This window comes from Micromys minutus, assembly GCF_963924665.1.
Source record: "Micromys minutus genome assembly, chromosome: 1".
NCBI classification, from domain to species: domain Eukaryota; kingdom Metazoa; phylum Chordata; class Mammalia; order Rodentia; family Muridae; genus Micromys; species Micromys minutus.
Genome location: NC_137969.1, coordinates 84,258,379 through 84,282,252, shown reverse-complemented (window position 1 = coordinate 84,282,252; position 23,874 = coordinate 84,258,379). Strand labels below are relative to the sequence as shown.

At 42.9% G+C, this 23,874-nt stretch overlaps 1 protein-coding gene across 2 annotated transcripts in view; it reads right to left on the bottom strand.

The window, feature by feature from the left end:
- Positions 1–1,756: 1,756 nt before the first annotated feature.
- FAM20B (FAM20B glycosaminoglycan xylosylkinase) overlaps positions 1,757–23,874 on the bottom strand; it is a 34,826-nt gene continuing 12,708 nt past the window's right edge. For both annotated transcript variants that reach the window (XM_080940793.1, XM_080940794.1), the window contains exons 4-9: positions 21,147–21,233; positions 17,994–18,103; positions 12,704–12,875; positions 9,496–9,687; positions 9,004–9,063; positions 1,757–5,393 (exon numbers count right to left, since the gene is read on the bottom strand). In XM_080940793.1, coding sequence (XP_080796919.1) covers positions 5,162–5,393; positions 9,004–9,063; positions 9,496–9,687; positions 12,704–12,875; positions 17,994–18,103; positions 21,147–21,233 — 853 coding nt within the window. In that variant the 3' untranslated portion in view covers positions 1,757–5,161. The remainder of the gene's footprint in view (positions 5,394–9,003; positions 9,064–9,495; positions 9,688–12,703; positions 12,876–17,993; positions 18,104–21,146; positions 21,234–23,874) is intronic.

Here is a 23,874-nt window from a genome sequence, read left to right as displayed (position 1 = left end):
CAGGATTTCTCTGTGTAGCCCTGGCTGTCCTAGAACTCACTTTGTAGACCAGGCTGGCCTCGAACTTGGGGGCCTGCCTCTGCCCCCTGAGCGCTGTGATTAAAGTCATGTGCCACCAATACCGGGTCACACTGATTATCAGAAGGAGCCCTACCATTTTCTATTTAAAGAACTTGGGGTGATCTGACTGTTCTACACCTTGACTTGTGAACAGTCAAATGAATGTTTTATACTTTTATTTCCTTGTGTGGCAAATATGTGCATTTACATGGAGTGTGTAAAACAAGAGCATACTGGTTGTTTGGCTTTAGTGACTAGTGTTTACTGGTGGACTGTGGTGTAAATGAAGGCCAGTCAGCTGATAGTGTGCCTGCTTACTTACTAACTTCAAATAAAATGAAAAAAGAAAGAAAATACTAAAAACAACCATGGGTCAAAACGACCCGAGTTTTAAGACGGGGGTGGTCATCTCAGCTGTGCAGCCTTTGGGTAGTGCTAACCATCTCTGAGCTATCATTTCACTGCAGATAAGTTAACAGGAAATCCTACAGACTAACGACTTCAAGACATCCCTTCTCAGAAAACAACAAAATAATCTTGAGGTAAGTGTCTCGCCAAGACGTTGGCCCGACATTGAGTGAAACAGCAAATCCACACACCAGTGTCTGGGTCAGTCTTCCATGTATTTCTGCAAATCTGTCACAAATCCCATTCTTGTGGGGCTAGTGGACTTAAATGCCAGGAAGAGCTCGTGGGTGATGGGGACATCCAGAGGCCACTGTGGGAACTACAGGAAGCTATGAGTTCTCACCAATTGTTCCAGCCATCCAAAGACCCAAGGCATTGGCATTACCTAAGAATTTGTCATAAATGCAGAACCTGGAGTGCGGATCTCTAAGTTTGAGGTCAGCCTGGTCTACAGAACAAGTTCCAAGGCATTCAGGACTACACAGAGAAACCCTGCCTCAAAAAACAACACAATAAAAATGTTTAAAAACTCACACCATTTCAAGTTTGCTCTGCTTTGTGCTTGTGGTTGAAAAGTCCGAAGACATGGCTTCCGCTCTAGCCTGTTATCCGCTGCCTCTACCATCGTGGATCCATCTGAACTGTAATCCCAAATAGACGTTCTCTTTCATAAATCGCCTTGGTATGATGTTTATCACAACAACAGAAAACTGGTATCTGTGTGTGGTGAACCGGGGAGGAACGCATGCCAGAATGTCCTCCATCTGTCATGTTCAAACACAATGACAAGACAGGCACACTCAGGCAGCACACCAAGAGGAAATCTAAACAATGCTTGTCTGGCCGAGGGGTTTAGCACTAGATTTCTATTTCAAAAATGGAAATTCTGGGTATCCTAAGAACTCTAATCGGGGAAACCTTTTTTTTTCCTGTCTGTAGTGTACTGTGCTGCCCAGTCCTAGTGAGGATTCGTAATTCTTCATCTCTAAGATGCTGCGAGAAAGAAGGTAACTATAAACATCCAAGAAACACCGGACACTATGACAACTCCTGTGCAACAGCTACAACCTATGTGGGCCTTCCAAAAGCCTGTAAGGACGTCTGAGGTTTCAAGCACAGGATGCGGTCGGTCCCTATGGAAGGTTAAGTAGAGATAAAGGATGTAACACTCCCTGAAACACAGCAGTAGGAACAAAAATGGTACAGAAAGCATGGGGGGGGGTGACCAGAAAACATGATACAGTAATATATATTAAAATCTTTTATTTTTTCAGAATTGAAACCCATAGAACACATTAGAAATCTGTTTGGTATCTTACCAAGTACAACCTTTATCTGCACAACAGCTCCAAGAGGAAATCCTAGGCAGATCAAACTAGAGGGTGGTGATGGCTACACCACCCTTTAGACAAATAAATTAGCTCCCCAGTAAGTTACTCCCAGCTTTCCCCAAGAGTTTATGAGGACCACCATAGGTCCTAAAGACCTACAGTACAGTGTCAGGCCCACACTCACCACCCAGACTAGAGAAACAAGGGGAGAAGAGCCAGTCTCCCCCATGGAGCATGTTCAGAGTCTGGTCACCTGGCTTACAGGCTGCTCAGGAAATGCTGGCTGTGCATTTTAACCCTTACTAGCCAGGTCCTTTCTCAGTGTCAGTCAGTATTTCTTTGTGTCAAAGGAAGAATATTTTCCTTGGTAGGACACAGATGACCTTATTAACCCAAACCTCCACCTCCTATGCGGAAACCCTGATCACAGGACTCAGGAGAGTGTGCCAACAGCAGGTGTGCTGATCTCAAGATAATCAGAGAGATCCAGGGAAGAAAGGGAAGGGAGGCTGAAGGAACAGGAAGCGGGGGATGAGTTTTAAAGAAAATGTGAGTTTCTTTGGATGGCAATGCTGTCTCCAGCACTGGGAGAGTTGAAAACTGTCAGGGTCCACTTTGCTGAATAATCTGTCGTGAATGTACCTGAGTTTCTCTAGTTTCTTCTAAAAATGTAGTCTGACACTTTAACCCTGAGTGCAAACAGGGAAAAAACCTTTAAAAATACCAAACATCTTCAGCAAATTAGAGATTATTGTTTTAAAGGTGAATTTCTTATAGCCCTCCCAAAAATACAATGCAGCCTTAGATAAAAGATCAGTTTCAGAATAAAATTCTATATTCAGACCTTCCTGTTTCGACTTCAGAATGCATATATTTAAGAGGTGGGAGGAAAGGAGGAACAGCAATGGCTTCGGGTTTCTTGGCTTTGTATTAAATGCATCCATCTGTGTGGCTGTCCAGCTGGTAAAGCAAATTTAGAGCTGACCAAACCTCCCAGTGCCTTGACTGTAACAGTCTGAATCTAGTAAATGACCCAAAAAGAGGCTGGAGTTACAGTACTGTCTATACATTTGGGGCTGGAAGCATACAGATGTCCCCCCCCTTCCATGCCAAGAATTCACCCAAATGTACCTTTCCCAGCTTAATCCAATTCCCAGTTAGAATACAACTTTATACTCTAATTGCCCTGTCACCCCTGACTTAACTTGTCACTGTAGATCTGAGTGTAAAAATGAAGCATGAGATGACCTCTCTCTAACTTCTCTGAAGAAAAGATGAAACATTTCCCCCAGAAGAATCTTATGTCTTCAACACTCCACGTGTGGCTGCTTGTCTGGGAACAGTTCCCACTCAGCTCGATGTGTCTGATGGAAGCTGGTCCACAGCTTCCTAAGCACTGAAGGGAGGGCTCACTGCCATCAGCAGACAGTGCTAACACCCACACTAATCTCAAAATCCAACTGTGATTTCCTTGACGTGCACAGCAGGTAGCCTGGACACTGGACTCAATACTGCCTTTTATTTTTGCTTTTTTTTTTGGGGGGGGGGGGGTTGGTTCTAGAACTCACTCTGTGGGCCAGGCTGGCCTTGAACTCACAGATCTGCCTGCCTCTGCCTCCTGAATGCCAGGATTAAAGATGTACATCACCACTCCCTGGCTCAGAGCTTCCTTTGATTAACACTATTTTAGTGTTTTGTGCCAATATTTGTTTTCTTAAGTTCAATACCCCAAATTTAAAAAAGGAAATATGGAGTGTATTCCTTAATCTACCTCAAAATGTACATTAAATGTACAAATTGTCCTAATTTCATGCCATCTAAAAGTGGTTACAGGCTACTAGGTTTTAATGTGAGAAACCAGGGATTATGAACTCAAAGGTAATTGCCTCAAACCAGGCTCTGCGGTTGGCATTAAATGTCAAGCACAATGCTGAAAGGCTGGTCTTGACAGAAGTCCAGAGCTGGACAAGATGTCAAGGGAACACAGTCTGAATGCAGCTCCTGTCCCAGACACATTCTCTAACTATGTGGCAGCTGCTCACCAACAAATGACTTGCCAGAACACAGAACTAACCCTGACTTGGAGATGGAAGAATTCTATTACACCACAGGATCAAAACTCCATATGAAACTGAATTTGCATTTGATGTGGACAGAAATATTAAGGCTCTTTGTGATCTCTTCATTTCAAGGCTCAGAGGCTTAAAATCTGTTACCTGCAGGGCACACATTACAAGTTTAGTCCAGCCACCAGGGCCCTTTCTCATAAGAAGGCACAGACAAGGCCACCAACCTCCTAGGAACAGCACCATTGATCAAATGCCTTACAGGCCATTCACCTCACAGGTATGAGTTTACCTTAGGAGAGAGAGCTGGGCATGTTGGTTCATACCTATCATCTTAGCACGTGGAAGGCCGAGACCACAGGATTGCTGCCAGTTCAATTCGAGCCTGGGTTATACAGTCAGTTCCAGATCAGCACGGGCTAGAGGAAGAGTCTACAGTCTACCTCAAAATAAACAATGCCACTGAAAGGGGTGGGGGAGAGAAGGTGGAGGGGAGGATGCAAAGAGCACAGCTGTAATTTGTTTTGCTACTTTGGGCAAAAGGTGGGCATGGGGTAAATTAGTGTTCATAGAGGATCATGCTTGGGTTGTAATAGTATTTCCTCTAGAAATGATTGTAGTTAATATGAACACAACCAGGGGACAACTTGTTTGCTTTGGACATATCAAAGAACCAAAACAGAGAGGGAGCTGTTTTTTACTAAGTTAATTATCTTCCTGGTCCTATAGAGTGAGTCCCTCCCTCTTCTTTTCCCTGAGATGTCAAATCCACACCACCCAATAGCCTAAAGTCCCAAGACCTTCCTGACCTTCCCTTTCCTCCAATCTACCTTAAAAACAGGTCTCCTGGAGCAGACTGCTACTTTGTCTGATGCCTCTCTGGAGGAGCAGTATGTTTTTCAATCTGAGTAGTTCTGGTTTTTGTTTTTTAAAGATACAAGGGACTGCAAAGTGTTTTCAGAGAATCCATGGGCATGAGAAAGGACAGCAAGGCTCGCCCCAGACACACACTCCGGAACTAATTCCTTAGCCAATGTCAACCTGCTCATCCTCTGGTGTGGGAATAAAGACTGAGCAGAGCTGCTGCCTGCTGCTTGAGAGGTGATTCCACAGAGACACTCCGCTGAACTGTGGTCTTTAGCTTGCAATGCAGAAAACACTGAGCATTCCCAGGGCCACTGTCTTCTTCCACCAGCACCCGCTGTGGCCACTTGCAGGCCGTCACATGCCATTTGGAATTGATTGTGCTGTTTCTCTATCTTTGTAGAATCAGTTCCACTTGTTTAGTGTTGAGAGTCAGAGGTGGGAGAGCGGCATCCTGTCCTCCACCAGCACAGTGTCCGTCCCAAACTGGTCAGTGCACTGCTTGACGGTGGCCAAGACATTCAGAAGCCGCTGGTCCACAGTGTCCAAGTGTGGATCGGAGAGCACTGGGGAGATGGGGTCATGGGCCATGGCAGATTTTAAGGCAGACTTTAGTACTCCATTCTTTAGATAATTCAGTCTATTCCAGGTTGAAACCCGAATGCTGGAAGAAAAAGTTTTAAAATAAATTACATAACATCTTAATATTCAATTCAGCTTAAAGCTTTCATGGTAGAAAGGTTTTTGTTTGTCTTTTTTTTTTTTTTAACCATCTCTATTTCAGATTTGCCTTGTATTAGGAGTAAGTTGTACTGCTATGGTGTAAATTTGGGTGTGTGGGGGGTAATCAGAGATATACATGAAGATATATACATATTCATATCACTAAGAGAAAAACTAAACCAATCTAAATGTCTAACACCTGAGGGATACTTCAAATTATGGCTAAGCTATCAGGAAATACCACACAGCCATTAAAAAGGTTTAAAATTAAGTGGCACAGGGAAATGTCCATATATTATGTTAGAGTGAAGAAATTAGGAGAAAATATTTCTCTTCCTGTTGACTTCAACTCCATTATTCAAATGTTTCTAAATTATAAAAATTCTATTAATAAAAGAAAAAAAGTTACTTTAAGAATATCTATTTTTTGCTGAGCAATGATAGCACATGCCTTTAATCCCAGCACTTAGGAGGCAGAGGCAGTAAGATCTTTCACTACCGAGTAAGATCCAGGTCAGACAGGACTACAAAGAGAAACCTTGTCTCAAAACTCCTCCTCCTCCTCCTCCACCACACACACACACACACACACACACACACACACACACACACACACACACACACACACAAAGATTTTTAAAGAGACTATTTTCCTAAGTTACTTCACTAAGCACTCGCTAGACGTTAGGTGTTTATCCCGGGTAAAACTCACGTGGGAATTCAGTTGCCACTGTAACAGTATGGAAGCGGAGGCTCTAAAGAAGTGAGCAACTGAGGGCTCAGTGGATCTGACGCTACCCCTCTGTCCTACGGTCTCCTGCCATGTGGTAGCATAGTGAGAAAGCTCTCTCAGTATGCCAGTGTTTTGATTTGGAGCTTCTTAGCTGCTGGAGCTAGTTCTGTACAGTGGAAAGATGGCTTAACAGGTGAAGGCGGTTGTCCCATAAGCCTGGTGACTGGAGTTAGAGCTTGAAGCCCATGTAAGTGAACAGAGCCAGGTGACTAAGTTGTCCTCTGACTCCACTCATGTACTGTGGCACACAATCCCATACCTCTACAACGCATACAAACATGTAAACACTACTAATAAAATAAATACATGTAGGGGAAATGTCTCAGTTTGTGACTTCCTGTTACAGCAGAATGAAACATACAAAATGACTAACCAAAGAGAATTTATCGCCTCAGAGAAGTCCGTGCCTCTCGGTGGGTAGAGTAAGGGTAACCGGACAGAATGTGGATGTTCTACAGCTCACTGACAGGCAGAAATGTCTGACTGCGAGAAGTAGACTGTTTTACAGCTACTTAAAGTAGGGATGGTTACTTGTGCACCCAGCACAGAAGAGATGGGCGACCCATGATGGGTGACAGTCTTCTTTCTGGATTGTACTGTAACAGCTAGGACATCAGAGCTTCTCCAGTGTAGCAAAGCTGTTGCTTGATTGATTTGGCACCAGCTTCATTCTTCAGTACATGCTTCTCCAAGATGGACAGAATTCCTTCAAGAATGTCTGTCTCCTCATAGGCTGGAGAGATGGCTCAGTGGTTAAGAGCACTGACTACTTTTCCAGAGGTCCTGAGTTCAAATCCCAGCAACCACATGGTGGCTCACAACCATCTGTAATGGGATCTGATGCCTTCTTCTGGTGTGTCTGAAGACAGCTACAGTGTACTCACATACATAAAATAAATAAATCTTAAAAAATAAAAATAAAAAAGAACATCTTCTCACAAGCCTTCTCAGGAGAGGAACAGTGGAGCAGAAAGGCTCTCACACCTCTGGCTACTGTAGGGTAGGTAGGCCAGTGGTACAGGAAAGAGGTCACCAAGGAAGCTCTGCCCTAGGGATATTCTTAGAAGATGCAAGCCCATGCATCTGCAGCCTCATCTGCTGATAACTTCTCTGAGGTCCCTTTTCTAGACAGGGTATCGGGTAGCCTCCTTCTAAGTGCCGAGGTTACAGCACTCTTGTTACTTTCTGAACACAGGGTCCAGTATGGCATCTGCCCACTCTGACTCACTTTGCAGACCCAGAGCCATATTTTCCTCTGCAGATGATGATGACACCAGGTGCTGACTGCCTTATCCCACCTGCTCTCAGTTTTCCAGTATCAGTAGGAAGAATCAGGGTTAACCACACTACCTTCAAAAGACCCATTTCCTACTAAAAGAGCTGAGTACCGCAGCACATGGAAGCCCAGTACTTGGGAAACTGAGGCAAGAATACTGGGATGCTGAGGTCAGTGAGAGCCTGTGAAGGAAAGAAAGACAAAAACAGAGATATGGGGGTAGTAAGGGAAGAAGGGGTCAGGAGAAGAGCTCGGGAAGGAGGAGAAGGAAAAGAAGGAAAGGAAGAAAAAAAGATGGATGAATATGGGTGGGCTGAAGAAAGTCAGTAAAGGGTTGGCCCTGCAAGCACAACTTGTTTAAGTTTGAGCCACACAATTCATGTATAAAAAATTTAGGCATAGTGGCACATACTTGTAATCCCAGAACCATGGAGATGGAGACAGAATCCCTGAGACTTAATGGCTAGCCAGCCTAGCCCACTCAGTGAGTTCCAAGCAATGAAAGACCTTGTCTTAAAAAGAGAAGAGAGGTGCACAGTTCCTGAGGATGACACCCAAGACTGTCCTCTAGCCTACACCGGCACACACGCCCACCTGCACACACACAACAGAAGTATATGTGTGAAGGAGCTAGAGTACAGCTCAGCAATACAGCACTTGCCTAGGAGCACAGGTTCTGAAGCTAGTCCCAGCACTGGAAAAACAAACAAATGGGGGTGGAGGGCAGGGAAGATTGAAATGGAGACATAGCCACAGGTGTCCTGTTTCCAGGCTAACCAGGACTAGAATGTTCCCAAACCTGCTTTCTGCAGCCAAATGACATAAATTTCAATGACTATTGATGTGTAAACTTCAAAATCAGCCCAGGAGTAAGGGCCTGAAGTGGGAGCTCCCAGGGCCAGGTTTTGGTTCATTTTCTTGACTTCTTAATTCCTTTATTCTCTAATATATTTAAATCAGTTATTAAATACTTAGAGAACAGTGTTTTTGGTTTAGATAATTTCAAGCGAAAACATTCAACCTAAAACCCCAAGATAAACCTGATGCAGCAATGGACACTACAGATTAACAGATTTTAAAACAATCTTTTTTTTTTTTTTTTTTTTTGAGATTGTTTCACTACGTGGTCCTGGTCATCCCAGAACTCAGTATGTAGAACAGGGTTGCCTCAAACTCACAGAAATCTATCTGCTTTTGTCTCCTAGGTGCTAGGCTTGTCAAAGCCCAGCTAGACTGTTTTTAGTAGGTGGTAGAGGTAATAATTCAAACAAACACATATTACTATAGATGCTACAAAGTTACTGATACAAAATTCAAAAAGAATTCTGAGTTTGGGTGACTGTGTGTGCGTTTCCCTCGCCCGTCAGGGCTCACACAGTTCTGGGCTGTACATGTAGAAAATTCAACAGGGATGTTTTAAGGTCAAGAAAACTGATCCACGGGTACTGAACTGAAGGAGAAAATGCACTGAGTATAACTTACATGCAACACTGATAGAGAGGGGCAAGAATGCTTCTCTCATCCAGCGAGGGGTTCCCAAAGCTGAAAATTAAATTAAGACAGGAATTAGATGCAAGTACTTCCCTTCTCAGCATCAAAGCAAGAGCATAATCTATAAAAACCAACTGTGAGCCTAGATAATTTCATGCTCCAACAGCTCAGATCATTTAAATTAAAAATAAGCTAGGCATGACTAATTAGACACAGGATCATTAACGGCCTGCACGAAAGTATCAAACAGCAATAAACTCCTGTAACAAGGACCTTTTCCTGCCAAGATGCTGCAAGATGCCGGAGAATAACTGTGGGGCCACACAGTGAGTTCTCAGTCCAAAGGAGGAAGGCACACATCTTAACCTGTAAAGCTTTCTAAAGGTCTGGAAGGAAATCCAGGCTCCTGCTTGTGTCTGAAAGCTGACTAGCACAGTGACTTAGAGACACTGACGAAAGCCAGCCAGTCCTGCTGCTCTGTACCTTTTGGCATTGTCGAGAAGAATGAGCATGCTGGCGCCTTCATCATCTTGAAAGCTTTCATAGTGATGGCGGTCAGCATTGCCAATCAAGTAATCAAAGACAGCCGTGTCAATGATGTCCAAGAGGCGTGGGCCTGAGTCATAGGGGGACGTCTTCTTCACAGCATCGCAGTAGCTCTCGTCATATTCCCACCTGGAGGAAGGAGCATCGTAGGGTTACTGCGTGCCAGCCACACCTGACTGTACAGTTTAGCTACTAAGGGCAAGGGCTATGTGTCAACAGTTTGGTTGCCAGACTACGATGTTATTAGAAGGCGGGGCCTTGCGGTGGGAAGACAAGTTGTTGGGAGCAAACGTAGGAGCAACCACAGGTGGACATGGTTGCCTTGGCCTTCCTTCTCTCACTTTTTGCTTTCGAGCCACACGAGGAGAGTAACTCTCCTCCACAGCATACGTGTATTACCTTGATATTGTCTTACCATAAATCTCAAAGCAACAAAGCAGACCAAGCTGGGCTGAAACTTAGAAACTGTGAGCCAAAAACATCTTCCTTCATTTAAAACATCGGGTATTTTGTTAGAGACAGGAAGCTCTGCAGAAAACTGTATCAAGCACTGCAGTGACCGTCTGACAGGTGCAAGGGGAAGCAAGCTAGGGAGAGTAGAGTGTGCTGGAAGCAGACTGCTGGGAGGATCTGGTGGGAAGCAGACTGCTGGGAGGATCTGGTGGGAAGCAGACTGCTGGGAGGATCTGGTGGGAAGCAGACTGCTGGGAGGATCTGGTGGAGACTAAGTCTGGCAGGAATACAGAGCAAAAGCTATGCTAATAGGTTTGGGATGGGAACAGGGACTCCATCGGGAAACAGACAAGAGGCTAATCATCTTACATTCTGAAGAAAACCTGTGTCTGCTATGTACAGATCCTGAGACCTGTGTGGGCTGGCTTCTGTGGTGGAGGTAATTTAAGGCAGCAGTATGGGGATTACTGACTGCTTTTGGCCATATTTAGTGTGAGAAGTGGAAGCAAAATGCAGAGCAAAAAGACCTGAAAAACTTGAACCAGGAAAGATACACATAAAAAATTCAAGCCAAGAGGGGTACAACTGCTGGAGACTAGCACCGTTAAGAAGCCAAGCTCCTTACACCAGGGTAGCAGCAAAGATACCTTGAGGCATCTTAGGGGCCTGCAAGATTCCGCCCATCCCAGGCTAAACTTCTGTCCAACCATAACACACGCAAGAGGCCACTGTGGTCCAAGAGAGCCTGGATAAGCTCCAATAGTGCAGACCTTGGCATCATCCACGTGATTCGAATGAAGCAGGCATATGTAACATGAACTGTGGAGCCATTTCCAGAGATTCCAAAGGGGTCCTGAGAGGGTACAGACAGGGTTCCTCCAGCAGCCCAAGAGTGTGACACACAGAGCTGTGAATAAGGCTGCAAGGGACACTCCACAAGTTTGAGACACCAGGAATGTGAATACATGCCCACCGAGGAAAGCTATGGGCAATGGGCAAAACTATCTCAAGACAGAAGTTTTGTGGACTTTACCACAGGGACAGGGCTGGCTGAGACTTTGTAGCTCACACTGCACCAATGCAAGCCGTTAACTCTGGACATGGAGCTAGACTTTTTTCTAAGAATTTATTTTATTTTATGTGCATTGGTGTTTTGCCTGTGTCTGTGTGTCTGTGTGAGGGTGTCAGACTCCCTGGAACTGGAGTTGCAGACAGTTGTGAGCTGCCACGTTGAATCTGGGACCTCTGGAAGAGCAATCAGTGCTCCTAAATGCTGAGCTACCACTTCAGCCCCTTAGATTATTTTTAATGAATTATTATTATTGTGTGCACATGTACATGATATGTAGGACATGTGTGAGTGGCATGGCACACATGTGAGTGTCAGAGGACGAATCTGTAGAGCTGGTTCTCTCTTCTTACATACGCTCTAGAGACTAAACTCTGGGGGCTGAGGCTTGTATAGCAGGTACCTTTACCCAGTGACTCTCTCAACTCTCCTCAGCCTGAGCTGGAGGATTTAATGTCTGTTCTTGCTTTTGTCCAATCCTGGCTTTTTCTATTTTTTGGAATGAGAGTGTACTTCTTCAGTGCCAATGTATCTTACAAGCACCTAACTTGGGGTTTACTTTGTTTTGTTTTAATTTTTGTAGGGCTCACAGCTTAAGATTTGCCTTATGTCTCAGAGACTTCAGATGTAGGCCTCAGTAATGTAGTCATTCAATAGGACTTGGGAACTGTTAGAGAGGACATATAAGCCTGCAGAGACTAGCAGCACATGCTATGGCTTATATTTAAAAGGCAACAAAAATTGTTTTATTTTTATTTGTGTGTGTGTTGTGCATGCCTGCATATCTCTGTGTGTGTATGTGTGTATGCATGTGCATGTGTGTATGCATGTGTGTGTGTTTAGTGCAGTGCATGCATACAGTTGCTGGGGGAGGTCTGAAAAGGCTGTTGGATTATAGGTAGTTGTGAGCCCCAAATGTGAGAGCTGGAAATCAAATTTAGGTCCTTTGCATGATCAGCAGGCACTGTTGACCCCGAGATACCTCCCCAGGTTGCTGTGCTTTATACTCATGTCTGCTAAAGGCCATGTGCTAAAAATAAAGCCCTGGCTCAGCCTGTGAAAGTCTGAGTAGCTATTGCACCTTTAGGGTCTGACAGAAGTTCAATCACTGGGAATGTGCCTGGAAGAGGATAAAGGGGATATTCCAGGAGTCCCTGCCTAGCCAGTTTGTTCCTGGTTCTTTCTCTCTGCCTTTGCTTTCTGGCAGCAACAACAACATAAGCATCCCCTGCCATCACAAGCTTCTGCAGTGATGTACTGTGACATTAGAAGCCAAAGTAATGTGACCAAAATTAATCTCTCCCCTTTTATTTGGGTTTTTCAGACAGGATTTCTCTGTGTGTCTATAGCTGTCCTGGAACTCACTCTGCAAACCAGGCTGGCCTTAAATTCAGAGATCCACTTGCTTCTATTACCTGAGTGCTTAATTACCTGAGTGATTAAAGGTGTGCACCACCACTGCCCCACTTTAATCTCCCTTCTTATGATAGCAAGACGGCTGACAAACCAACACTGCTGAAAACAGGGCCCTGCCTGGCAGGTTTGCCATAATCCACAATTCTTTTTACTCTTGGCCGGCTCCTATGAGGACAGACTTAAATCACGGCTCACAGGAGCAGTTACCTGGCCAATTTGCCTTCTCTGTAAGTCCTGCCCCAGGGATGTCGATGTTTCTGCAAAGGCCACACATCTGGAAGCCAAAGTGTGACGGATCCCTCCATCAGGTCGCCCTCAGCACAGGCGGGCTCCGTCTCTCGGCAGTAGTAGCACTTCCCATAGAAACAGGTGTTGTTTCCTGCAGGGCAGAGAGGAGCCAGACACCCTGAGAAGAAAGTTAAGACTCCAAATTCTCCCTCAAACAATTAGACAGCTAAATAAAAAGGCACCATGAAAATTAGAATCCTGATGTTAGCCCACTTCACACATGTATTTTCCTACGTAGGTGATAAAAGTAAACAGTGTAAAAAAATCCCCACAGCAAATCTTCCCGTGTCTCCCTTCCACCCAGCCTCTCTCCCAGAAGTCAGCTATCACCAGTCTCGCTCTCAACTCACAATAATTAAAAGAAAGCAATGTCTTCTTGTTCTTTATCAGAGCCACGGTTTTGCCAAAGTACCCAGAGGTGAGAGTGCGGACATATCTTAGTTTGGTCACACTTGGGAGACAGGAGCAGGAGGTAAACAGACTGAGGGTAATGGAATTAGTTTGCTCACTGACGGAAAGGTAGTTAACACAGAAAGTGAGGCAGTCAGAGTAAAATCCTGCCATGAATTAGCATCAGAGATTCTGGTTTCGGTACACACCCATAGATAATAAAGACACAGATGTGTGTGTGTGTGTATTTGTTCATGTACTTGTTTATACACACATCTACTGCCTATCCTGCCCTTCAGGAGAACCTAGAAACAATGAGATCCAGGGCTTATTCAAACATAGCTTTCCTCATCCGTGTGAGGCAAGTACACCACCCCTGTGCTATATATCCAGACCTTGTTTACTTTTTAAGGCTGGCTGAGTCAGGGAAGGCCCTGGTAAGGCTGGGCTATCCTGGCTCTACCAGCTGTAAGGAAGTACTCGAAAAACAGTAAGACCACTCCAAAAGGAATGAGGCTGCTTGCTGGGTTCCCACTGGTCATGTCTGTGGAGTTAGAGTATCATCATAAAAATAATAGTGAGAAATTGCAGGAACTCAGTGAGTTCATCGTGATATGAATAAAGAATGCATGGGAGGGGAGTTCTCGTCTAAACAGAATGCCTACCAAGGAGTTTATAAAGCAATGGCAGAATTATAAACTACCATTTCACAACTATCATAATAGCTGACTCAAACACAAATATCAATGTGCTAAAACTAGGGATTAAAGTTTGATAAGGAATGGAGTATTTATAGACTTGTGCCTGGGCTGCGATGCCCAGTGGTAGAGCTTTTGCTTAGCATGCATGAGGCTCTAGTCCATCCCCACACTTGGTGGGGCAGGGAAGGAACATGGACGTAACTAGATATTAATATAGTTGTAGAGTACTTGTCTATAAAAACCAACACTAAAAGTGTACATCATCCTCACCATGCTTCAGAGGTTGAGGTCCTTTACATTTTGATAGTAAGTCACCTCTCAGCAAGGTAGTTTATGAGATCTCTATGTATACACCTGCATGCCAGAAAAGAGCATCAGATCTCATTACAGATGGTTGTGAGCCACCATGTGGTTGCTGGGAATTGAACTCAGGACCTCTGGAAGAGCAGCCAGTGCTTTTTAACTGCTACTCTATCTCTCCAGCCCTGGTAGTACACACCTTTGATCCCAGCACTTGGAGTAAACAGAGTATCTTCTGTGAGTTCAAAGCCAGCTTGGTCTACATAGGAAATACAAGACAGCCAGGGCCACACAGAGAGGCCCTACCTATGTAAAAACAAACAAACAAACAAACAAACAAAAAGCAAAAGGAAAGAACAACTAGCCAAACAAACAAGAAGCTCCCTCTTTCCTCTTATTTTAGGATCATTTTCAGAGTTCTTTACTTTCTCCTATGACCTTTAAAATAGTCTAGTCTGTTTTCACTCTAAAATGTTAGTATTTTAAATGTAATAAAGTTTAATTTATAATTTTTTATTTTTATAATTATAAGCATTGTATATCTGTTACTTTCAATTCTTGAAAATTATTCTTTTAAGAACGTTAAGGTTGATGTGCAGTGGTAGCAGACACTTTTAAACCTAGCACTTGGGTGTCAGACACATGTGGACCTATTAAGTTGGAGGCTAGCCTAATCTACAGCTCCAGTTCCAGAACAGCCAGGGCTATACAGAAATACCCCATCTTGAAAACAAAACAATAACAACAAAACAAAAACAAACAAACAAAAAAAAGAATCGAGAGATAGAGAGAGATAGAGAGAGAGGTGACAGCTTTGTGTTTGTGGGTGTGCTATAGTTGATTAAGTAGTACTATTCAATAGTACATCCTATATTGGGCCTTGGAAGTACAAGCAGGTAAGGCGTATTAGGAGCTTCAGGTCAGGAAAAAGCTCTGTCTTAAAAACAGCAACAAGCAAATAAGTTGCCCTCTAGCCTCCTTGAACAACAACTCACCCATGTACAAGTCAGTTAGCTAACAGAAAATACAAATGGCTCTTTAGCAAATGAACAGATGCTACATATGAAACAAACATACAAACCAAATACCCTAAAAGTTTTAGGACGCATTTCACTAATGATACTAGGGAAGGGGCACCAGTGATTATGGGGGCAATGTGACCACATCCACTAAAATACAAAATTCCTATGACCTACTAGCACTTCAGCTTTTGGAAGTTTCGGCTCATGTGTCAAGTGGCACATGTACAAAGTAACTCTGGGCAACGATACTGTAAATACAAAATACTGGGGTAATATGTAAATCCAATAAGGGGTTGACTATTTTTGAATTTATGGTAGACCCATAAAATACAACACTTTGTAACTAGTTGTGATGGCTAATCTTGTCTTCAGTTTGAGTAACTCTAGAATCAACTAAAACCCAAGGTGCCAGGCACACCCTCCAGGGGTTTTCTTGATCAGACTATTTGAAGCAGGAAGACCACTTTTCATCTGGACCACACCCCCGGGAGGCAGCCCACATAAATTTTCATTCCATTAGTTCTATTCCTTTAGAGAACTGTAAATAATATATTAGCCAAATAACATAAGAACAAAGAAGTTCTTAAGTATAATATGCAAAGGGTTTTATAATATATTAAGTAAAAGGAATGAGATTTAGAAATAAGAATCTATGCTGGAGATTGCATAAAATGGTAGAATTAAACATAAATATATACTTATATTTATACAAAAAGGAAATCAATTATTGAGAAGTTATTGCTAGGCTAGGTAGAAAAAATAATATGCAGAAGTATGTATAGTGTACCATATAGTATGTAGAATAGTAGAGTTAAATATAAACATGTATGTATACAAAAGAAGTAAATTACTAACAGGAATTGGAAGGTGTTACTGTAGTCCTTTTGATAACTAAAGCATGTTAACAAACAGAATGAATTACTGATTCAAGAATTAAAATACACAAAACAAAACAACTAATACCATCTATGGGGCAAAACACAAATACTTGGGTTTGGTACATAAGAATCTTACTTAGGAAAAAAAGTAAAATGTATCAGCCAAAAGTTGTGGTTTACTCCAATTTCTAGAGTTAAAACACAAATGGAGGCATCGGGCTGGAGATGGAACCCAGAGACTCGTGCTACTCAGCAACTGCTCTACCACTGTACTATGTTCCCAGTCCCTAAAATATAAACCAACTAGTCAGGGGCTGCATGTAATTACAGCTCTCCGAGGATAAGCATTCCTCCAGTTAGACAGTAAAAACAAGTCTATGCTAATGCTTAGTCTGTGACTAACAGTCAGAGAGCAATCAACAGCATCTGTTTACTCTTTTTTTTTTTTAAGATTTATTTATTTTACGTATATGAGTACACTGTCCCTGTCTCTAGACACACCAGAAGAGGGCATCAGATCCCATTACAGATGCTTGTGAGCCACCATGTGGTTGCTGGGATTTGAACTCAGGACCTCTGGAAGAGCAGTCAGTGCTCTTAAGCCCCCTGTTTACTCTTTATACGACTAAATGTGCTTTTCCTGGTCCTCTGACCACTTCATGGACATACTCAACTCCAGAAACAGCTTATCTGATCACTGAAGTTCTCCTTACTCTCCTCAGGTGAACTATCAAATCGAAGCCTCCATCTAGATCTTTCTCCTTTCGTTACTGACTAGTTCACACAAACCTGTAGTGAGAGTTTTGGTTTAACAACCCAGTTCTGTTTTGTGAATGTTTTTGTTTTAATCTCAGGTGTGGCATAACCACAATAGGTGATTATGATTTGCCTCATGCTCTAGCAGGGACATGTCTTTACCAGCTGTGGATTGTTTAATTCTGGGGACCCTGGAGAGGGAATAAATGCCAGAGCCCCAAGAAAGCAAGGGCAGGGGATTGGGGGACTCCAAAAGGAATGCTGCTGCTCCTGGCTTCTGTTTTGAGGTTTGTCAAATATTTGTGAGCAAAAGACTAGAAGTTGGAGATATCATGATAAAGAAAACTGGACTGGCCCCAAGAAACACAATACCACTAATTAGCAAGAAGTAGTCCAAAGAGGTCTATACTCTCTTTCCTCTCTACCTTTCTCTCTCTCCTACCCAGTGTTGTTAGACTGGAAGGGATCAGGGTGGAACAAGAACAGGAAGGGAGGTAGAGCTATAAGAACCCAATAAAGTAGCATAAAAAAGTACGCCAACATAAACTCATAAATCATCCTAAAACAAAATATCCAAAACCAGATTTATTATCTTTCTGTACCACTTCACTTAACTATCCAATCTAGAAATTTGGAGTCTCCAATTCCTCGGTGCCAAAAATACAGGTGCCGCTTCCACGTCTGCTTTTTTACATTGGTATGGGGATTCAAACTCGGGTCCTCATGCACGCATGGCAAGCACTTTATTGACTAAACCATGTCCTTAGCCCCCGGGTTTCCTCACTTCTCAGAAGACAGTTCCCAAGATAATGTAAGTACTACAAATATCCAGGAAATGCTATGCAGACAGTAATCGATTTAGGCCAAATCCTGCATTTGAAGATCAGCTAGAAGATCAAACAGAAATAGTTACTGCATTTGCTATTGGCAAATGACTTCACTTCTTACTTCAAGAAGTATGTATTAGGGTGAAATTCTCATTTTCCATTCTTACCACTAGAACTAATTTCCACACTTAACATGAAACCAGGGTGCCTACTTGCTTTTACATTTCCCATGAGTTCTTTAGGTGTGAAAGACATCCACCTTACTTGGTCAGTGGTACCCACTTATTGACCTTACTGACCATGACCCTATTTAAATTCCCTCCAGAATCTCTTACCTACAGTTAAGAAGGTGCTCAGCAGCTGCTCCGTGGCAACAGGCTTAATTTCTGTTCGCAGATTAACATATCTGCCAACGACCAAGGGAGCTCGGCGGAAACCCAGAATCCTAGTTTTGAAGGTTGAAGAGAGAAGAGAGAAATCTTTGGGGATGTATTTTAAGTTAAGTTTCAAAAACCATGATCAATCCTGTTAAAGATATTAAGGTTTCAGAGGTAGATGGTGAATAAATCTTGGTTTTCAGAGTTACATAAATTCATGATGTCAAGTTGTACATTATTCAACAGTTCAGCAAAATAAGGAGTGGGCAAGTCAAGCAATATGTAAAATTTGTTAAACCTAGGGAAGGGCAACACAGGTATATCACAGTACTCTCTGCTAAAAATGTGTCATAGTCAAACTAGAAGTAAGTGTTAATAAAGCACTAAAAAATACTGTATTTAAACTCAGATGGATTAAAAGCTTTGATAAATTGGGCAAACTAACCAAACAACACAACCACATGACAATTTAAATAAAGACACATTTGAAGGTCTTTCTAATAGTAAGCACTAGAAATACAAACAGAGGCCTTGGCTGTCCTATATCTCTGTAGACCAGGCTGGCCTTGAACTCACAAAGATCCACCTGCCTTTGCCTCTTGAGTGCTGGGTTAAAGGTGTGTGTTACCATTGCCACAGCAGCATCTTCTTTCTTTCTAAACAGGATCTCACTCTGTAGCCCAGTTTACCTGTGAACTCATGGTAATTCTCTTGACTCAGCCTCTCTCAAGTGCTGTAATTACAGGCATAACCCACTATACGTGGCTTAATGGTAATCATATCTATACAGAAAATAGTTTACTAGACTAATGCTATAGAAAATATATTGTGGCAATAATTGGGGGTGATACAAAGTTAAACAATGATATATTGCTTACATACGTCAGACTGATGAAATTTACTACGCTGGGTATACTGATGTAGAAGTGAGGAATAAGGCTCTCTTCATGACCTGCTAGTGTCCAATAAACAGAAAGCAGGGAGTTTGAAGGGAAGACCGTAGACAGACAATGCTGGGGACAGTCTGATTCTAATGTGCATCTAAATGAGGAGTTGGCTTTATGCAACTCTGCCTGTAGTTACCTTAAAAGGCTGCAAACATCCACAATATTATAGACTCACTTAACTCTTTCCCTATTTAGAATAGTAAGTTACCATCAGTTTTTTTCTATTACAAAATGGTAGTAAAGTAACTTTGCTATAAACAGTAAGATTTCTGATACAAAGCAACATAGTTCTTAACACACAGAACAAAATTAACAATGCTTTAAGCAACATATAAATTAAATATGTTCCTGACAATAAAACATTATATTTTTAAAAAGTTCTGTCATGTCAGCAGGTGAAAACAGTAAGCCACGATCTCAAGGAATTTTTAAACATTTCTAGTGACAACAAACCTGTCCAGTATTCATTAGCACCTCTAATAACTGCTGTTATTCTCCTAAAGTGCTTACAGTATTTACTTGTCTGTCTTAGTTGGTTTTACACAGTAGCCCAGGCTATCGTCAAACCCCCACTTCCTCTTCCTTAGCTGTGTAAGCACAAGGATCACAGGTGTGCACCATTTGCCTGCATGTACGTACGTAAACAATCTGCACATCTGCTGGAATCCCTGAAACTGGGGTCACAGATGGTTGTATGGGTCCTGGGGATTTAACCTAAGTCCTGAGGAAGAGCAGTAAGTACTCTTAACCATTATGCTATCTCTCCAGCCCTGAGTCCTTTGTGTTCTTGACTCATTCTACTACACACACACACAGAGTGAGAAAAATAGAGGAGAGAGAGAGAGAGAGAGAGAGAGAGAGAGAGAGAGAGAGAGAGAATGAATATATGTGTGTGTGAAAATGAGAAACGCTTACTAATTCAGGAAAAGACAAAAGTTTACCTTTTCTTTTCTGACTTCTTTCTTTTTTTTAAGGGTTTATTTACTTATTATAAATGCACTATAGCTGTCTTCAGACATACCGGAAAAGGGAAACAGATCTCATAACAAGATGGTTGTGAGCCATCTTGTGATTGCTGGGAATTAAACTCAGGACCTCTAGAAGAGCAGCCAGTGCTCTTAACCACTAAGCCATCTCCAGCCTTCTTTTCCAATTTCTTACTACATTTCTAAACAGCTTCTCTTTCTCTTGCTGTTTTCATTGCTAGGTCACCTACAATATAAGCAAATGTTCTACTTGAGTCACCTCCCTCCTCAGCCTACAACCATGTCTTTTCGTCACTATGGCAGACTGAGTGCATATGAGGAGGAACCACCTATGAGAACACTATCAACGTTTCTAGAGTGTCCCCGTACCTCCAGCTTTCTGAGATAAGGTCTTGCTATGGATAGGCTGGCTTTAATCTTACTTTGTAGCCCAAACCATCCCTGAATGCCCAGTCCCCAGGCCTTTGTCCCCTTCACACTAAGATGACAAGTGTGCTACCACAGCCAAGCACTGGTTATATATTAGATTTCACGTTGATGTTTTTTGTTTCTTTTTTAAAAAATTACTCTTATTTTTGAAGCTGTATATACATTGTACAAAATCCAGTCTCAATTCCATGCTATATATTTTATGTGATGGAAATAAATCAGTAGTATTTACAACAGAAACAAAGCAACAGTGCTATGAAGACCAATTAATGGCCAATTCAATAAAGAGATTTGAATTCAAACTTCTGTTTTCATTCTGATATTTTATTTACCAATCAATACCTCAACCAATTCAATCTAAGGCATGCCAAGAATGATTGACATAAATGATTTGAAGTAAAGTCTGGGTTAAAAACAGTTAACCCCATTGGGGCTGGAGAGATGCTCGGGTCAGGAGCACCTGCTGCTCTTGCAGAGGACCTAGACTTGGTTCCCAACATCCCCACAACTCACTTCTGTAACCCCTGTTCCAGGGACTCCAAGGCCCTCTCCTGGCCTCTGTGGTTACTAGACACACTTGTGATGCACAGACATACATGTAAGCAAAATTTGAAAAATTAATTCATGTTTAAAACGTTACTGTGTGTGCTTACAGAACCCCAACGGCACTAAGTCATCAGCTATAAACGGAGCATGCACATGTTACTGCTGTATCACAGAAATGGGAACAAAGACGCACGAGACCACACCTGTCCAAATGGAAGGCCGCCACCTCTGCGTTGTGTCTATCATAACCAGCGTACGGCTCCCCTTCTACCACATAGTCTCTGCTGTACCTGCAGAGGGAAATGGAAGCAGATGCAGACGTGGATTACATCGGTGTTGGCAGTGGCAGCACAGGAGGGGGAATCCACCTGTCAGGGAGCCCAGCCTGTTCCACACATTCCCTTTCTGTCAGCCCTGAGAAATGGGTGTTAACACCAAATAGCTGGCAGATGAGAGAGAAGTTAAGATGAAAACCAGAATCCTGTTTCTACCTCTGCAATCATCTTTGAATAAAACACAGAAGTTAGGTTTAATCCTAAAACGTCTTTCAGTTTAAATACAATCACAAAGTGAGTTGATGGAAGGAAAGAACCATCTTTGTATCTCCAGCATTGTATTCCACCCAAAGTCATGCTGCTTAATAAATGTCTTTAAAATGTTTATTAATGTTGTAAGGCTCACAGGAGAAGTTTCTTGGGGAAGCTCTTGCTGACACGAAGGCAAAAGTGCTTCTGCAAACAGCAGTTTGAATAACCATTCCTATTCTCTTTCAAATGTATCCTGACTGGTGGTAAGAGGACAGCGCTGAGCAAAACCCTTCTGTTCTGCTCCTCAGTGATCCCTTATCTATAAGACCCGGGACTGTACGGAGGTAATTTCTAAGTTCTCTTCAATCTTAGAACGCATTCTGATGATTTTATGCCACACCCACTACATAAAGAAAACTGGCATCTTTCTTTCACAGATACAATTTAAACCTTGTTAATTAGGAAGGAAAAAGTGTTTAACTCAGCTACGGCTGCTCCCCTGCATTCCTGAACCAAAGGGACCTATGGGACTTTAGAAGAAAATTGTGACACAGAAGCTGAGACTCACATGAAGAGCAGTGCCATGGAGCACAAGCATTTCTGATGCTGAAACAGTGGTCATCAAGCAGAAAATGACCTTCGATATCCTTAGAAGAGTAAAGCCCTACTCTAAAGCACATTCTCAAGGCAAAGTGGCACAAAGGTCCTGTACTGGCTGGTATTATGTCAACTTGACACAAGCTGGAGTTGTCACAGAGAAAGGAGCCTCAGTTGAGGAAATGCCTCCTTGAGATCCAACTGTAAGGCATTTTCTCAACTAGTGATCAAGGGGGGAGGGCCCAGCCCATTTTGGGTGGAGCCATCCCTGGGCTGGTAGACTGGGTTCTATAAGAAAGCAGGCTGAGCAAGCCAGGGGAAGCAAGCCAGTAAGTGACATCCCTCCATGGCCTCTGCATCAGCTCCTGCTTCCTGACCTGCTAGAGTTCCAGTCCTGACTTCCTCTGGTGATGAACAGCAATGTGGAAGTGTAAGCTGAATAAACCCTTTCCTCCCCAACTTGCTTCTTGGTCATGATATTTTGTACAGGAATAGAAGCCCTGACTAAGACAGGTCCTATTAGAAGACAATCATGTATCACCATCTTCTCAGTCTGATCTTGAACCGTGCATTAAAAGTTCCTAGTGCAAGTAAATTTCCTAGGCTTCTTAGGTTGACTGGCAGCCTTTTAGTTGTCAGCTTACACAGTAACAAGCACTCTTATCTACCACTGCTGCAGGTGGCCACTCAGCTGGGGACAGGACTTCAGCACAGTCCCGAGAAACTGTGAGATGCAGTACAGCACATCCTCCCGCTGAAGCCTCACGGACCTTTCCACTAGCTAAAGTGGCCATGTGAAATGCATGAACCAGAGGCACCTAGGGACTTGGAGGGTAGGCTCCAGAGCAAAGAGGAGTAAGAATCAAAAATGAAGGAACCACAGTGGGGCCAGGAGGCTGGAATTCTGAGTTGTGTATGATTGTGTTTTGTATATGACTCCACATTTGTATGGGTATACGCATATGTGTGTACACGCATGAGGAGGCTAGAGGATAGCCACGGTCTCATTCTTTACGCACCATCTAACTTTTAAAGTGTTTGTTAATATGGAACTTATTGGTTGGCCAGTGGGACCCAAGAATCCACTGACTCTTCTTCCCCAGTGCTGAGATCACAAGCACACATCACCATGCCTGGCCTTGTTCACATATGTGTGTATATAGATGTTTGCCCGTGTGAGTGTGTACAGAAGCCAGAGGCTGGTATCCTTTATTGCTCTCTACTTATTACTTTTGAGACAGGTCTCTTTTCAAACCTGAAGCACACTGCTTTAGCTAGTGTAACTTTGAATAAGAATGGCCCCCATTAGTCACCAGGGAGCAGTACTTTTGAAAGGATTATAAAGATTAGGAGGTATGGCCTTGTTACAGGAAACGTGCCAGAGAGGGTGTGCTTTGAGGTTTCAAAAGTCCTGGCCAGTATCTCCTCTCTGACTCTGCTTGTAGATCAGGCCCTAGCGGTACTTCCTCAGCACCACACCTACCTACTGCCATGCTCTCTGCCATGCCGATAATGGACAAAGCCTCTGAAACTGTAGGCCAGCCCCCAATTTTATAAACATTGCCTTGGACATGGTATCTCTTCACTGCAGGAGTTTGTTGCCTATAAATATCAAATTTCTTCTAGAATGAATACAAATACATTGAGGAAAAAAAGCACTTGTATAATATACTAAAAAGAAATCAATAAGTGTCACATATTGTGTGTGTGTGTGTGTGTGTGTATACCACAAGGCTGGTTTCACACTCAGAAATCTGTCTCTGACTCCCAAGTGCTGGAATTAAAGGTGTGTACCACTAGGCCCAGC